The 19,044-nt window shown below is 25.6% G+C and overlaps 1 protein-coding gene across 1 annotated transcript; it reads left to right on the top strand.

Annotated features, from left to right (window-relative positions):
* The first annotated feature begins 10,572 nt into the window (after positions 1–10,572).
* On the top strand, positions 10,573–17,777 carry LOC145835790 (dnaJ homolog subfamily C member 27-like). The gene is made up of 5 exons (XM_082943509.1): positions 10,573–10,690; positions 12,736–12,933; positions 15,617–15,797; positions 16,396–16,616; positions 17,129–17,777. Exons 1-5 carry the CDS (start codon positions 10,590–10,592, stop codon positions 17,241–17,243), a joined length of 816 nt encoding a protein of 271 aa, XP_082799635.1. The 5' UTR covers positions 10,573–10,589; the 3' UTR covers positions 17,244–17,777.
* Positions 17,778–19,044: the final 1,267 nt, after the last annotated feature.

The raw sequence follows: 19,044 nt of genomic DNA, 5'->3' as shown, positions 1-19,044 counted from the left end.
AAAACAAAGTTTTAAATGCTTATAAATTATTATTTCTTTTTTTGTGTTTAGACTTTACTTTAATTTTTTCGTGTCTTGTTCCTATAACGTTGCATCTACGCACCAATATACTTAACTGAGTGCATTAGTAAGTATCAATACATTTTGTAATATTAGTATCTTTGAAAAGTATTTGGCTTGGGAAGTTATAATGTGAGTCTTAAGAAAAATACGAAACAATAATTTGCATTTTGAATTAGTGACGTATAAACCTTGTTAAATTAAAATTCAATTTTAAATTAATTTATAATCAGAATGAATATTACCTGATTATGCAGTTGTAAATTTCTTTAATTATTACTTACACAGTTCAATAGACTGTCAGTAGCTTAGTTTGTTCAGCAGGATTAATTGAACATTTTACTCTACAAAGAAGTTTTAGTAATGAAGGAGTACTTTTGTTCTAGAAAACTTTTTAAGCGTAGAAATGACTTGTAAATAGAAACATTTTCGATTTTTTGTATTGAAAAATATTTTCTTATAATCTACAACATGTTTTGTGGTAAACACTAAGGAAAAGGACATGTTTCTTTTTGTCTATGAAAAAAAATATATACTGTGCAGTGCATAAATGTCTAAAACTACTGGTCTTATTTTAAAACTATAACATACATTAATATTAAACAAAAATATTTTTTAACTAAAATTAGTTTAATCACAATTTAAAATGCATTGATAAGAAGGTTTGAATTAATTTTTTTTTATGGTAAGTCTTTCGGTCTGTATTAACATTTCAGAGGCAGACCACATATAGAGCTTAAAAATAGTTAGATTATCAGAAAATTATTCAAACATGAACTACTATTTATAAAAAGGCACCGTTGGTTAAAAATGAAAAGCTGCTTTGCTGTCTTTTGGTTTTGTATCACAAAAAAAAAGAATAAATCTATCAAAAATGTAGGTTTTTTTTTTTTAAATACCTAAAGTCCAGCAAAAGTAATGCCCTGTTTAAACATGCGATTTTCTTTAAAGTTTTTTCTTGTAACAGTTGTTTTGCTTTACTTACAAACTAATTTTTAATGCAGAACTCTAATACTTATATTACCAAAAGATATCTAAATGTAAAGGAAGAAAATTGAAAAGACATCAATTATAATAATATCTTATGATTTTCAATAGTTTATTTTTTTTTTAAGAATTTATTACAGTTCTAATTATTTTATAATATTATTTCCTAACTAAAAGGCTAACTTAATTAAATTAAATAAACTATAGTATGTTTTTAAAATACTAGATTTGATATACAATTCGTAACTTTATAACTTTTTTTATGGTTATTTTAATTTATTTAAATTTACTACATTAAAATTTAGTTTAAACTATAACAGTTTTGTATCACTACCTTTTAGATTTGATTTTTAATTTCAAAGTACATAGAATAAAAGTTGAACACAGCATATTTTCACTAAAAAGTGAGTACCCAACCGGCACTGCGTACCTAAAAAATGCGTACCAAACAAGGCATGTGACTGTAATATATTATTGAACAAAAAAAGGTACAACACTGGTAAAAGTCCAGACACGCCACTGAAAAGTTACAAGCTTAACAAAATGAGAAATGAAATATAAGTCTTGGAAAAATTACGGAATATTTATTTGCATTCTAGATATGTTAGTGACGTAAAAGCAGTGTTGAATTAGAATTCAACATAAATATTTCTTTATGCTTAGAACGAATATTTAATAAATATGCAGTTATTAAAGTCCTTTATAAACTCAATTTCAACAGTCAAATGACTGTCAGAAGCACATTAAGTTCAGTATGATACTCTAAACCAGAGGTCGGCAGCCTTACGTAATTCGCCGGCCAGTACTCATAAGGAGAATTGCTCGCGTGCCGCAGGTGTTTAAAAAAAGTTCTAGTAATCAGTATAAATATATTATTTAAGATTAAAAATACGATAAATTAAGCAATTTTAGAGCACTAATAAAGTATTTATTGAATTAAGAGCCTAACTGTAAGTTTTTATTACAAATCTTTAATATTTTTTTTATTTGTACATTTTTGGCTGAAAAGAAGCTTGCGGTGCCGCAAATTTTGACTTTGAGGGCCGCATTTAGCCCGCGGGCTGCAATTTGCTGACCCCTGCTCTAAACGTTTTATTCTATAAAAACAGTTTAGTAATGATGGAGTATTTTTGTGTATTGAAAACTTTTTTAGGCGTAAAGACGAATTTTAAATAAAAAAATGTTAGATCTTGTTCAATTGAAAAAATATATCTTGATAATCTTCGTCAAGTTTTAATATTGTAAATACTGAGAAAAGCAACTAATGAAAATAAATATATTTTTTGTTGATAGAGCAATAGTATTTATTTACTGTGCACAGGATTTTTTTCATTAATTTACTAAACATATATGTCGAAAACTTCTGGTTTTATTTTAAATTTAAAACCTACATTAACATAAAATCAAACGTAAGTTTTTTAATTAAACTTGTTTAAACTCATTTTAAATTGTACAATTAGGAGTGGTTGAATTAAATTTCATTTTATGGTAAATCCTTTTGTCTAAATATGTTAGAAGCAAACCAGATATAGAGCTTAAAAATAGCTAGATTATAACGAAACGAATTAAACGTGGAACATAACTTAAAAAAATTATCCACTGGTTTAAAATTAAATGCTTTGTTGTTTGTTAAAACTTTAGTGACACTCATTTGTTAGCAATGTAGGTTTGTTCTAAAAACTTATCTTAAACAAAAGTATTGACCTATTTAAAGAGTACGATTTGCTTTAGCAAGAGCTTGGCAAGCCGCTTACTAGATACGAAATGCATAAAAAATAAAAAAAATATTTACAGGTATACCTTTTTTAGTTTGCTATTAAACTTTACTACAATTTTTATGATTGTTTTGTTGGACATTTGCTTTATTATTCTTTTAATTTTAAACTAGATTTTTTTAACGTACCTCAGTAAATATGAATAGTTTCTCATATAATACTCCCAATTAAAATAATTATCCCTAATTTGCACTAAAGTCTTATTTATAAAAGATTACTCCATGCAAATATAACACCTACCTATTAGACGGAGGTGTATGTGAAATATTTCTGTATTTTTAACAAAGAGTGCTTATACGAATGAAAATTAAGCAAATTTACGATTTTACCTTAGCTTACTTATGAAACAGCTTGTTTTGCATATATTAAAAAAATAGTTTTTAAAGTGGAAAAATAGGATTTCATTTGTTTTCCTGAGCATCTTTTCATTTTAAATTGTAACTATTATTGAAAATGTTTTTGAAGTAAAGTTTATGTGTTTCAAAATCGTGTAAACAAAATTTTAAAACTATACACTTTTCAACAGTAATAAACAGCTTATAAAGTTAGTTACATTACATTTAAATAGTTGGACACACTAAAAAAGTGATAGTCTAGTCAAAATATAAGATCTATTTTTATAAATAACAAAATAAACATTTTACGTTGCTTTTTACAACCTGTTCTTGAAACTTTTGCTTGTTGAAAAAAACATTCAGTATATTTGTTTTTAAATATTTATAAATTGATTTTAGTCATTTCTAAGTTTTTATAAATTTGGTAAATACAAAAGGCCATACTTGTTGAAGTTTAATTACGAAAGTATTTCACAAACAAAGTTTTTAATTTTACTAGGTTTGATATTTGCTTTTATGCTTTAATAAAATTTAATTTTGCTTAAATTGTTTTGTTACATTGTATCTATATGCTACATCTGCATACTATTAACTAAAATTGTTGGCAAATTTAGTTTCTTAAAAAATTGTAAAAATTTAGCTTCCGAAGTTCTAGTTTAAGCTTCGATAAATTAAGAGAAAACAATAGTGCATTTTAAAAATAGTAGTGACGTAACGTTCTTGAAAGGTTTGAAATCAAATTTCTTTTATTTTAAATCAACTGCGTATAATAATGCGAAATAACACTTTTTTATTTAAATTTTTTTACGGTCAAGTGACTACCAAGAAAGAAAATATTTTAGAATGAGTAGGATCGTGTTCACCCGTAAAGACAAAAGTATAAAGAGATTGATTTAAACCGGTTGAATTCTGAAAAAAACAGCTAAGACGGTTCTTTAAAACTATATTTAAAGATAATGAATGATCATTATCAAATTTTAGATTTAAAAAACATTTTTGATAATTTTTTTTATTTAATTATGTACAAGGTTAAACACTGTTACTCTTGAAATAGTAATTAAAGGGAGTAAATAAAAACCTTTTAAAATTATTTAAGATATTTGTAAAAACATATAGATTGTAGATATTTTGAATTAAGTATAAATCTTTTTATTAGTTTAAAAACTAAAAACTTCATTGTTGAGATAGCTTTAAGGTAGAAAGTACATGATAAGTGTTATAAAAATTTGACTAAAGTTTATTTTATTAACAACAGATTTAGTAGCAAAAAAATAACTACACTCAAAAAAGTATGGTAATTGGTAGTTCTTACTTATTCAGAGACTGGTGCAGGATTTTTTACCTTTTAGTCATAATAGGAACTAATATGGGAAATGCATCTGTTTGTTTTTAAACACTTCAGCTTTCTTAAGCAATAAAATAGTTAACACTTTAAACGAGTTGTAAAACCATAACTCATTACAAAGGTAAACAAGCAACTTTATACCTATTTATGAACTAAAAAAGTTTACAACTTCAGTATTAAAACCAGTTTTTGTCAACTGACAAGAAATCGTTTTACGCTATATTTTTATAAACTTGTTTTTTAACTATCTTAATATTTAAAATACTTTTTTGAATTATAAATATTAACCTTAATAGAAAAGTTATCATTAACAATATTTATTAATTTTGACTAATCTATAAAAATTTTTTAACTTTTATTTTTATTTTTGTTAGCTTAGTAACTTTCTAAACGTTAGTGCTTTTTACAAATATTTCGCTTTACTTACAAAATACTTTTGACAGCAGAACTTAAATACTCATAAGTAATACTTGTTGGCTTTTTTGTAAGTAGACTAAAAGTTAAATTTAGTTTCTCATTTCGTCTATTCAACGTTACATCATAAAATTTATATACTAATTGAAAAACGTTATAACTTTTTTTAAACATACTTTAAGTTAATTTGTATTTATAATATAAGTCTCGATAAAAATTGATGCGTTTTGTAGTTTTGTTTATTTTATCATTAACATCTTTTAGTAGATTACAATTTTTTGTTATAAAGTTGGAATAAAGGTTATAAGTTAGTGCAACTAGTTTTGCGCACAATTATTTATGTATGACATAAAAACACAACAAAAAAATAGTATCATTTTTGATCATGTTGCAAATATAAAGACTGATAAATAATGAGTTTTACATACTAATATAACAATTAACAAAAGTAAAAAAATATATTTAATTAAGTACTCATGCTACCAACATTGATATTCTGTTTGTGGTATAAATACTAGCTAAACTTTGCTTCACTAACGAGACACTCATTAAAACATTATAATGTTCATTTCTTGGATTTGTCCAAATAGTTTAGTTTAGTTTAGTTTTTTATTCAATGAATATTAAAGTTATTTACAACTTAACTTTGCTTTAAAATATATATCTAAAATTTTTAATAAACTTACCTTCTAAAAGTCTTTAAAGTACCTAACAAATTTGCAAAATTGTATTTGGAATTTGATAAAATTAGGAGAGTTCAATTTGCAATCTGAACATGCTTGCGACGTAACATTCTTATTAAGTTTTCAATTCAGCAAAAATATTTTAAATTAAACCAGATTGACTTGATGATGACAGTTGATATTCTAAAAGTAGTCATTTAAATTAAACAGTCTTACGACTGTAAAAAACACAGTTATATAAAGTAAACAATTTAAACATAAGTAACTCATTTAAAAGAAAGTTTAGTAATTAATTTTGTTTACTCATCATCAGAATCATGTTGCTAAAAACTGATAACAATAATAAAGTGTAAATGTAGTTATAAACAATAATTTTGAAATACCTAGCTAAAAATTTTTACGTCATAAAGCATAAAAGTCTGTTTAAAAGGTTAAATGAGTAACTTATGTTTAAAATTTTTTAGTTAAAACCAAGATACACAAAATAAATGACAAATCTTTTTAGGTTTAAGCAAAATGAGAATTAGTTAAACCTAAAATAAAAATATTTTATATGTGTGATAGCTTTCTCTATTATTTATTTTTTTCCTTAAAAAATAATGTTTGGTTTTAGATCATTTTTTTTATTTAATTGACTGTGAAAACTTTTATTTTTGAGATAGTTACTAAAGTTAATTAAAATTTCTACTGTACGTTGTAAGATGTTTGTAAACTAAAATCGTGTAAATTTTAATTTAAAAAGTAAACTTATAAAAATTATAGACAAAGTGAAAAATTATGTTATCAGTGTTTGTGTGTAAAAAGTTCATAGTAAGTGTTGAAAATAATTGAAATCGAGGGTTTTTTCAATATACAATGTTTCTTTCGAATATCATAAAGAAGTTATTTTCTATTGTTTTTTGAGAGACAAAAAAGAAGACGCTCAAAACATTTGGTCCCTGTGCCTGTTACGCAAAAAACCTTTCGGTTATCGCGTCACAGACCACGGATTCCTTTTAACGTCTTTTTGAAGACTTTAAATGTAGTATGATAATATATGGCTCTAAATTATTAAGAAACTAAAGCGAGACTTTTTTTACAGTTAAAATGTGAGATATACTACATTAGGTCAAATGAAAAGCAAATCTATTAGCAATAAGATTTTTACTTACTTCGTGCTAGGCAAACTAAAAGTTAGTAAAAAAGTAGGAAAATTAGTATCAGTTCAAAAATGTGCTGTACGTATTTTATCCAAAGTATTACCTCACACTCAATAGTTATCTACAAAGCGTTGTTTTTAATTAAACAACCAAGAAAAAAAAATTACAACTGAAAACACAAATTGTGCGCTTAAAACAAAATATAAATTCACAACTTATGTGCCTTTTGTAAAAGGAGGATAAGCAGTTTATTAAAATATTTGAGTTATATGATTTTAATTATACAAATTTACAAAAATGTACAAACAGCATAAAATACTTAAAAAATTTTTTTGTAAAAATCTTTTAGCGTATTACATTTCACTTTCTTTTTAGAGGTTGTAACCTATAATTCAAATATCTACACATTTGCTATTAGTGTTGTTTATATCCTTTTAGAGTTTAATTAAAAGCTGTATATATATTTTTTTGTTCTTATGTTACTAAACAAGATTCATAGTAAATTATTAAACACAAATTTCAGTTAGTTTTTGTTCAGTTTTATTTCATTTTGTTCATTTTATTCATTTTTTATTTTGTTTAACTGGTTGTTTGATTAGTAAATGTCCTGGACTTGACTTTGAACTGTATCCTTGTGTATGACTCGATAACCAAATGGTTTTTCGTACACCAAGTCCTTGGATCAAATATTTAAGCGCTTTTTTTTCGCTCAATAAACAATGTAAATAGTTTTAAACTTTAAAAATAATACAATGTACGACAACAACTTTTTTTGAATTCAAACAGCTAATAATTTTAGCAATAAACTACACGAAACTATTGTACAGTTTTTTTATATGTTTTTATTTTAAATAAAATTATTAAAAACCTTTTCAAGTAGGCTCAGTGAAGATTATTTAACTTAAATATTTTCCATTCCCTTGTATATAAAGTTGCTATTTCTTTTATTGAAAAAATATGGAATAGATAATTTTCTACAAGAAACTGAAGGTGCACAGTAATCAGTATATACGGTAATTGTGTCTATTTTTGCAAAGATAAGTTTAAAAACACAACAACGCTTAAAGTTTCAGCTTTTTTATGTGTATAACTGGTTATAGTTTTACTAGGAAACGGGTCATTGCACGAAGAAAAAATTGCACAAGAGGACTAAATTGCACGAGTGCTCAAAATTGCACGAAGCCAAATTTATACGAGGGCACAAAATTTTACGAAGGAACAATATTTTCTAAAAGACGATTTTGCACGAACGGTCAATTTTGCACGAAATACATTTTTGCACGACAGTAAAAAATACAGAAAAAAAAGCACAAAAAAAAGTTAAAAATTAAGTTACTGACTGAGGGTAAGGGTTAGGGGTAAAAGTGTTAGTAAAAACATAATAAACAACTAATTGAAAAAAAAATAAAATAAAAATAATAAAAAGCTACTAACTGAAGGGTTAGGGGTAACAGTGATAGTAAGAAAAAAAAATTGAAAAAAAAAAAAATTAATAATTTAAACAATTAAGAAAAAAAAAAATCACTTAAAGACCGAGGGTAAGGGTTAGGGGTAACAGTAAAAGTAAAAAAAAACTAAATAAAAAAAAACAAGAAAAAAATTAACCCATGCAAAAATGTCTCTGCGTAAAATTGTCTGCTCGTGCAAAATAAAAGCTTTCGTGCAATTTTACCCCATCGTTTAAAAAAGTCTTCATGCAAAAGTATTGTCGTGCAATTTATTGCACTCGTTCAACTTTGTCCCCTCGTGCAATTTTGTACGCTCGTGTTTTTTATTCTCTTTTAATAATTAACTAAAAAAACTGTTCTGTTAAAGAAATAGAAACAATTGTGTCAGAAAAACCGAAGTCTTTTGTTGATAATGTATAATATACATATTATAGATATATTACCAATTCGATCATCAGGTCACAAGCCCTCGGTAGACTGAGACCTGTTTCGTCCTAATTAGGACTCATCAGTCAGCCTCAACCGAAGAACTTACAGTCGTCAATCTACATACAATACATGCAAGCATGAAGCAACCGTTTGCTGGCAAAGATTAAAAGGTTAAAAAAAACTGAATTGTTAACTGTTTTACATTTTAAAGATTATTGCTTTTATAAAATTTAACCACTTGCTTGCTCAAGTTACAAAAATTTTGTAAACAGTTGCCATTGAAATAATGTAGCAATCAAATAATTTCCAAAACTAAGTAAAGTGGTTAGTAAAATGTGGCGATTAAGTGATATTTAAATCTATTTTATTGTGATCTGTTAATATTTAGCACTTATTAAGTAATAATTTTATCTGTTTTGTATGTGTTATATGTTTCTATTTTATACCTTTAGGTGTTTAATTAAGTATCACAGTATTATTACAAAAGTTTTACATATTTTTTTTTTTGATGGTCCAAAATATCACTTACAGACTTTTTCCTTTTCAGTAAACGTTTCCTGGGAAGAGCTAGTGTGTTACATTACATTTAATGCTTTCCTTTTTTTTTTCCTCAGGATAGCCATTTTACATGGAAACCTTGATTATTGAAATTTATCAAAAAAGCTCCATAAAACCTTTTATTTAGTACTATAAAAAACACAAACTTTTAATAAAGTTTTTTCAACATTGTATAGTATATAACAACCTTATATTGCAAACAAGTCTTATACTCAAAACAAATGTAATATACAGGGTTGCCACTTTACCTGGAAACCTGGAATTTGACAATTTAGGCTAAAATAACCTGGAAAAACCTGGAATTTGAGAAATTTTGAAAACAACCTGGAAAAACCTGGAATTTTGATCAAAAAACCTGGAGTTTTTAAAAATTTTAACATTTTTAGGTGTAAAAGTTTGATATGTCACAAAAAATCTATCATATAATTAAGGTTTTTTGTCATCATCAAAAATTTTTTTTATTAAAGAATACATTTAAAGTAACTTTACAGTATATTTTCAATATTTTTATACTATTTAACACAGTTTCTTATATAGAAATTAACTTAAAACTAAAAATAGACCCAAAAATGTGTACTTTTAAAAACCTGGAAGAAATTTGGAAAACCTGGAAAAAATTTGAAAAAATGAGTGGCAACCCTGAATATAGATTCAATACAAATTACATAGATACAGAATAACTATTTTGATATTGTTAATAGATAATACACATACACACAAACAGACACAACTAGTTTTATTTGTTGTAAAACGAATTTAAAGAATAAATATAAGCAATTTTAATTATTTCAAACACTTTTTTACCCTTGATTTAAGTTTCTACTACAAATGGACAAGAAAACATATTCACAAGAAGTTAGCAGTATATTCTACATTCTGATATTTTCAAATCATTTCAACAAACCACTTTAGTAATTTATAAATGTTTTTAAACTTCAAGTTTTGCAGACATGTTTTTTAGAGATTTATTGTAGTTTATTGAACAACAAAAAAAATGCTCAAAATATTTGGTCCTGGGACCTAGTACTCAAAGAACCTTTTGGTTGTCAAGTCTGCACCCACGGATATCTTAACGTCTTGTCCAGGACAAAAATTTCAAAACTAAACAATTATGTTTTTTGTAAAAATAATATTTTATAAAATAACTAATAAAAAATCTAATAAACCAACTGCTTTGGGTAGAAAAAATTGACTGAGTTTTTATTTACGGAGTTTCACAAAACTTTAAAGAAGGTTGTAGCCTGGAAGAAATTTCAACAAAATTAGTGGCCACCTTGTTTATAAGTCTAATTTTTATTTAGACATTGAAATTTTGTAAAAGTTTCTGCATGTCTTTTTGATATTAAGTTTTAACTACTTAAAATAATAAGCTTCTGTACATGTATATCTTCACAGTAATATAGTGAATTTAAAAAAATGGTTGAAACTGTTAATGGAAAAAGTAGGAAAAAACAGCTGAGAGTGAAAGTTATAAGTATGGGAAATGCAGAAAGTGGAAAAAGCTGCATAATTAAAAGGTAACTGAATGTTAACTTATTTTTTGTTTTTTAGCTACAAAAAGTATAATTTGAACTTGAAACTGCAAGGTTGTATTGTGAAGTACTAAAATAATTAAAAAAAAAATTTTTTCTTTGTATTTAAAATTTTATTTATAAAAATATGCAAGTTATAAAAACTTTCACTTGTGATACTTAAGATAGAAATTTATTAGTTGTTTTGATAATGCTAATCTTTACTATGACCAACTGTAATTAGTTAATTTTTCAGACTTGTTATTAAAAAATCCTTTTGTATGCAAAAAGTTTAATATTTGAATAAAATTTTACAAGAGTTTATAAAATTAAATCTTGTGAGGGGGTTGAACATTTTCGTTTAAAGCTAAAAAGATTTGATTTAAATTAATACCAGTAAAATTCACTAATTTTCCACTATAAACAACAAAAGAAAAAATATTCTTTTCCCTACGCCTCCCTCCTACAAACTATTAGTTTACTTATTTATTTTGTAATTATGAATTTTATTTTATAAGCGATGATTTTAGACAAACTTCTTTATTGTGTGTACTAAGTAATATATAAGTTTGAAATTTTTTGAATTGATTTTTTTTTAATTTAGTTCATTTGTATATCATATTGTATTTAACTTTGTGTTTTCATTTAAATTATGTTTATATATATATAATTTATCTTAAAGTGTTGAATATAAGTTTATTTTATTTTTCTCTTTTTGTGTGTCCTGTTTAAGTTGCTCAGGTTTTGATGCCTGAGTCCAATATTGCACAATAAACAATATAATAATTAAATAATAATTAATTAAAGAATGTACTTATACTAGTTACCATTAAAAAAAATTAACTAAGTCTAAAATAACCAAGTCACTATATATTTAAAATACTATACTAACTGGGAATGGGTCAAAATAGCAAAGATAAAATTGCACTAGGGAACTAAATTGCACAAAGACAAAATTACTTGAAGGGTCAATCTGCACAAAGACAAAATTACATGAGGAAAAAAAATTGCACAAAGATATTTTTGCACGAGAGTAAAAAAAAATTAAAAACAAAAGATAAATTAAAAACAAAAAGATTAAAAAGTTACTGACCCAGGGTAAGAGTTAGGGGTAACAGTGATAGTAAAATTGAATTAAATAATAACTAATAAAGATTATTATTTAGAAAACAAGAAAAATGATTAAATAAAAATTAATTGATTAAATAAAAATCAAAAGCTACCAACCTAGGGTAAGGGTTAGGGTTAACAGTGATAGTAAAATTAAATACATAAATGAACTAAAGAAATTAGAAAAAAAAAAAATTTAAAGAACAAAAATAAATAAAAATAAACAAAAATCAAACCTGTGCAAAAATGTCTGCTCCTGCAAAAGTGACCCTTCGTGCAATTTAGTCCCCTTGTGCAATTTTGTATGCTCTTGCAAATTTGACACCTACCCATACTAACTATAGTTTAACTTATAATGTTTTTATAAATAGTTAAAGATGTAAAAGCTTTTTTTGAGTTCTTAAGTAGTTTACCAAGTTTAGCTGAGTTTAAGCTTTAAGTTTTTATTTTAATGTTTAAATAACTTTCTGTTCTTAAAAGCAACTTTTGAAGAACAGTACAGCAAACAAATATTTCAGAGTCCATTATTCAAAAACAGTAATAACTTATAAAAAAAACTTTATACCTAAAATAATATGAGCAGATATTGTCTAAACTTAGATATTTTAGAGTAGTGCAAGAATATATGATAGTTAGCATGGAAGATTATGAGAAATTTTGTGAAATTTAAACTGACCTAGATGTCATAATTTTAAATATATATTTAAAAATATGAGTTATGCTGCAAAGAAAAGTTAAATGAAATGTATAAGTATGTGAATATTATGCTCTGTATTTTTGATCAAATATTTTTTACAGATCATATTGTAAAGTATAAACAAGTATGTTAGAAATCTCAAAAAAACTTTAACAAAATGACTTAAAAAAGGTAACTAAATAAGTTACTAAAAACAATGCAAACTAATTTCAAACATATCACTAATAAGTTATGGTACTTTCAGGTACTGTGAAAAGAGGTTCATAAACAAGTACATGCCAACGGTGGGCATAGACTACGGGGTGACCAAAGTCAACATCAGGGACACTGAGGTGAAGGTCAACATATTTGACATGTCCGGACATCCATTCTTTTTTGAGGTGAGAAACGAGTTTTACAAGGACACCCAGGCCGCAATACTCGTCTATGATATCACAAGCAGGTTTGCTATGTGTTTTTTTTTATTTCTTTTGAATATAAACTAGCAGTTTAAAAAAAATGTTTTATGAATATTAAAAAAAAATGTGTGTCATTGTGTAACAAGCTTTATTACATCACATAAAACTGTACTTTATCTATATAGCTGTATAAAAATTTCAAGAAAACTAAAAAAAAAAACTTATCTCCAATCTTTCTTAAACTTAATTTTGACTCTTAAATGAAAGTTTTAAGTATTAATGTGTACATTAATTTTGACTGCATATTATCATTACATTTATTTTTGAGTTATTGCCAGTTTTGTAGAAAAACTTCAAGCTTCTGAACCCAAGGGCATAGGCGGGTAAAACAGTGCTTTTCTGAAGTTTAGTCTTTTTTTACATATTTAATAAAGCTACCAGTTACTCTTACAGTTTGTTAAATTTTTAAGTAACTTTTGATGTATAAATGATCAAAGTTAACCAGTTACTCTTACAGTTTGTTAAATTTTGAAGTAACTTTTGATGTATAAATGATCAAAGTTAAGGAGTTCTACAGGTCCATTATATAAGATACAAATTAAAATGGTAGCAATAGACTATTTTACTCAAAATTTATCTCTTCCTTTATTTATTGAGCAATTCTTTTAAACTTTCTTAAAGAAGTGTTTAATAAGTTTTAAACAACTTGTACTAAACAGGTTTTTTAATTTTTTGAATTATTTTCATTTAATTAGTTATAAACAAAAATATTTTATATTTATTTTATTTTGTTCATAGTTTTTAAATGTGATTTTTTTTTTAATTTTCTCTCACAAGTTGATTCTAAAGTCAAAATAAACCTATCCTAAATTCAAAATAAAATTCTTTAGAATTGAAAGAGGAGATAGATTTTTCGCACTTTTTTTACAAAAATTAACTTCGGCTTTTATATGAAAGCTTTAAGTGCAAGCCAGTTTTTGTAGAATTCAAAAATATCATTTAAATTTTTAGATATTTCATTTTTTGTTAACAGCTTTCGATACAAACGCATGTCCTGCAAAATTTTTGGGATCAATTTTCTTGAAATTTTTAAAAATCACTAAAATCTATCTCCTCCTTCATTTTTAAAGCAATCTTCTTCAAATTTTTAGGATATGTTCCTTATTGTAAAAGAAAAAAAAAAAACGTTACTTATTAGCTTTAAAAATTTTCAAAAATATAAATTTTATGACAAAAATTAGAAAAAAAGTCTTTTTTTTCCAAAAAATAATATTTTTACTAAAAAATTTTTAATTTCACAAGTTATATTTTTTTGTTGTTGTATAAAGATTAGACTGTGAAAGTTTGAAGAAGATTGCTTGAAAAATGTAGGAGGATATAAGCTTTAAATAAAATGGTCTTTTTTTGCTGTTTTAGTTTTCCGTTCCCATAGGGAACCTATTATGCTGCCCAACTTTGACTGGTCATATATATTTTTAATTGTTAAAAGCATCTTGAAGCTAAGAAAACCTCTTATTGATAAGATCAACTTTTAAAAAACATGGCTAACTCCCCTATGGCCTTAAATTAAGTTAAGATTTGAAAAAACTTAAATAAAAAAAATATTTTTGTTTTGTTCAGAAAAAGATTAGTGAAAAAACATTTAACTTTTAATTATAGTACCTTTTCAGTAGCCTATACTATTGAAAGCATAATTATATCTTAATTTGATTTAATTTATACAAAAAAACTTTAACCTGTAAGATTTTTTCTAAAAATCAATGGCTACCCTGCTACAAATAAAAGTTGGAAAAAAATTATGTTAATGTCTTGATTAAAAATAAGTTGCTTTAGTATACTACACATCGGGGAAGTAGCTAGCTTAAAAAAGTTACGAATCTACAAAAATTAAAATATCTGAAATGACGCGTGATAATGTCGTCCTAGCGGGAACACAGCAACTTAAGCTACATCTAATGTTATTGAATTTAATTTGAAACTATGCAGTTATGTTAATACATCAAAAATGGAATTTTGAAGCACGAGTGATAACTGTATACAAGACAATTTATTTTGCTCCACACCAAATATGACTCTTTATGTGCTGCCACTTGTGTAAACCCAGAAAACATTCATTAAAAATAAGCATAAGAAAATCACAATTTATTTAACTCAAAAACATTTATATTGTATTCAAAGTCAAACATTTAACGTAGTCAATAGTAACAACAAGTTGTGCAAATTTTTGTAACATAAAATTGTATGATTTTGATTTATGAAGCTACAGCTCATATTAGAATCAATTTTGCAATGTAGCTTTTTGTCAAATTAAAGCTTTAACGCGCTAAATGTTACAATTTGGATGTAATTAATTCGTTTAATTTTTACGACACTAAAAATTCTAAAGAGTGCATATATGTCGAAATTATCTCTCAGGAGTGCGTAACTAAGTTTAAATGAATACTTAAAGCTAAGAAAGCAGAGTCTTTTTAAGCTGAAGTAAAAGCAAGTTTTTTCGCATATAAGTATACGTTTCTGTAGATTTGCAGAAACGTACCAAGCCACGTGCCTGCTACACATTAAAAAATACCTATCAAAATTTAATGTCTCAATTCTTAGACATCTTTGTTTGTAATAGTTTAAAGTAAAATATTAAAAAACAATAAAATAGTTGTGAACATCACAGAACGCTTATTATGAGCCTTCAAATACATTAAGCTTTATGTAGAAAAAACAACAAATTCAAAGATCGAGCTTCGAGAGTCTGAACGGCTGGCTGCAGGAGATGAAGGACGAGATGAACAAAGACGAGTTCGATGACGTGGAGTTCTTCATCGTGTCTAACAAAACAGATCTTAACCAGAGGTCCAGAGTGGACCCGATCGAGGCCAGGTTGTGGGCTGAAGGCAGAGGGTACAAGTACTTTGAGGTAAAAAATTGTTGAATTTTTTTTGATGGTTTACTTGAAGTGGCTGAAATTTATGGCCAAATTATTTTTTTTTCCAAAGCAGAACCATTATAAACTACAGTCACGTGTTCAAGTCAAAAATCAAATCTAGAATTCAGTTGGATGATAATTAAAATTCGAACAATTTAAATACTTAAATTAAATAAAAAATTTAAAGGACCACAACTCAAAAAGTAATGTATATTGAAAAAAAAACGTATGTTGGTCATATTAATATTTACAAGCTAACATTTTACAAAATGTTAAATAATTTATGACAGTTAAAAAAATATCTAAAAAATACTATATTTTAAGTCTTATTTTATTAATATCTCTAAATATTTTAAAAGATTTACAAAAAATAAATATGGTCTGTGTATATCAACAAGACCAACGTACATATATTTTTTTCAAAAATATTTTTTTTGAGTTGTGGTCCTTTTAATTTTTTTTTTAGAATTTAAATAGTGGGAACTTAAGTTTTCTGAATTTGAAAAGTCGTGCACCCGTAAAACTGATAGATTTTTTTTTGTAACTTAATATCACATTTTAACTAACTATTTTTTATAAACATTCAAAGGTGTCAGCAGCAACTGGCAAGAACATCAGCCACCTGTTCGAACAAGTATTCACCACACTACTGGACAAGCACCACAACTTCAACAAATCGGCCAATCAGCAGCCGGCGCAGCAGGGATGGACCAATGAGCAGGCGGAAGCCATCATCAGGATCAGGAATGGCAGGGACCACCACGAGAAGTTAGGGGTTTCCCCGCACGCCACCAAATCGGAAATCAACAAGTTTGTTTTCAAAACAATTTTTTTATTAAGTTTTGGGGCATTTAAATATACTGTAAATAATTATTTTGTAAATGAAAATTTTAAAAGCAAACAGAAGCACAAGACTAATTTAGAAATTGACAAGTTCCTAACATTTTTTTAAAATTTAGTTTAAACCTTTTTTTAATTACGGTTTCTTGATGCCTAATAATTTTTATAATATAAACTTTTTTATCAATAAATAAAAACTTATTTTTTCTAGTTGTTACAAAACACTGTGAAAATTTCTAAACCATGGCTTACAAAATAAAGATATGTACTTTTGTTTTTTTGCTTCAAAAAGTTTTTGTTAAGTTTAAACAGAATTAATTTTGCAACCAATAATTTATTATATATTCAAAAAGATGTTCAACAAATAAATTCAATAAACTGTTAAATATTCAAAAAAATTACCTAATAAATGAATTCAATAAATTGTTATATACTTTAAAAAAATAAAAACTATACCAAATTGACTTATCAATTACAATCAGGGCATACAAGAAACTGGCCATATTGTTGCATCCCGACAAGAATGTAGCGCCGGGTAGTGTCGACGCCTTCAAAACACTGGTCAACGCAAGAACCGCCCTCATGCAGGGCAAGTAGGTGTGGCGTCACGTATGACGTCATAGAAACTACATAGTATGACGTCATAACGATTTATTACCAGCTTCATTATTCATTAAAAATTTCGTTGTGAGGTCATTAGAAATAAGCAAATTGTATTTTTTGTTGATGGATAGTTTTTAAAAGTGCTTAATTAAATAAAAGTTTGTTTTTTTGAAATAAAAAACCGAAGTTTTATGTTTTAATATGGCTAAACTACAGTTATAGAATTTTAAACCATAATTATACATTTTGTACAATTTTTACTTTACATGGATCTTAATCATTTAAGGGCTTTTGTAAAGTTGTATATTTTTGTAATTTTCATATGAAATGTTCTAATTTGTTTTGAAATCCTCAATATTGCCAATAAAAAAAAATTGTCATATAGTTTATAGGCGTCAGACTATCAAACGTAATTAATAGATAACTTTGAAATCCAACATTGTAAAAGTTTAGTTCTCTCAGTATAAATAAGCCAGTAAAAATAATATACGGGTTAAAATAAACATTTATAATTAGCAAGTTTTCATATTTACAATAATTCACTAAAATAAAACTGTTTATTTTTTAATTGTATAAATCATTTTTTATTTGTCTGTAAAGTTTACTGACTGACTTGCATTTAATTGGTGCTTTTAAAATTTTTAAAATTTGCTCAGCTTTAAAGTTACCTCTTCTAAGTGTCTTCTTTATTGACCAGTTTTTTTAATATATTTAAGTTAAATAGTTTTATGTTTCAACTTTTTATGTTAAATGTGCTATTCTAACACAACTTTTGTATTTTGTTCAAATTTTGTTGCTATGTTTATAAAGAACATGTTTTATTACTTATCTTGAAATGTTTGAAAACTTAGATTATATAACAATTAACTTATGGTCATTTTATTGATGATTTAAGTAAATTTGATTCGTCTCGCAAAAGCTGTATTTTTTATCAAATGCTTTGGTACATATATATTTAAAACTGCTATAGTTCAGTATTAATATATGTTCTAATGCTCAATTTACGATTTCATATTTTACATGTGAAGTTTGGTTTTTACATTTGTTGTAACATTTTGCCTTCCTGCTTTGAAAAATCATAATTGATCTTTTTCATTATTAATGCTAAGAAAAATAAAAAAAAAGTTTTTGTGGTTAATGTGTTTCTTGTAAATTACAATTGAGATAATGAGTGAATTGCACATTGTTTATTATAAAGTTAAAAAATAAAAACTTTTGTTTTTATTTTTACTTTATAACTTTAAAAGTACAATTATCACTAAGTTGATTAGCATTTATTTTGTATAACTTTATAAGTTTCTGCAGTTTAAAAAAAAATGTTTGTGGTATAATAGTTTAAATGAAACTTTATTTGAAAATAAAAAGAAAAATCAAGCTAATTTTCAGACAGGCTTAGAAATACATAAAATAATATTTAACTATTTTTCGACGTTTGCTAAAGTTTTTTGTTCTTTATTAGAATTATTAGATAAATAAGTATAATTTTTTTCTATTTATTGTAAATTTGTTTTCTATTTAGTATATTTTCTTAGCTCATATAGCAATTTTCCTTGAAACATTAATTAATTAAAAACAAAATCTTCGGATCCTTTTTATGGTTTTGAGTTAAATACTAAACTTCTTAAACTATTCTAATGTTATTATAAAACTCAATACATTTTTGATAACTTTGGATAATATATTCGTGGGAACGGGTCTAAATTGCCCGAGGCAAAATTGCACAAGTTAAATTGTTTCACGAGAGTAAAAAGACTTAGAAAAAATTAAAAAAAAATTTAATAAAAAAAAACTTACC

Source organism: Thalia democratica, chromosome 5 (assembly GCF_965202585.1).
Source record: "Thalia democratica chromosome 5, ktThaDemo2.hap1.1, whole genome shotgun sequence".
Lineage (NCBI taxonomy): Eukaryota > Metazoa > Chordata > Thaliacea > Salpida > Salpidae > Thalia > Thalia democratica.
Note: the sequence above shows the minus strand (reverse complement) of the source record. Positions and strands in the feature narration are given on the sequence as shown.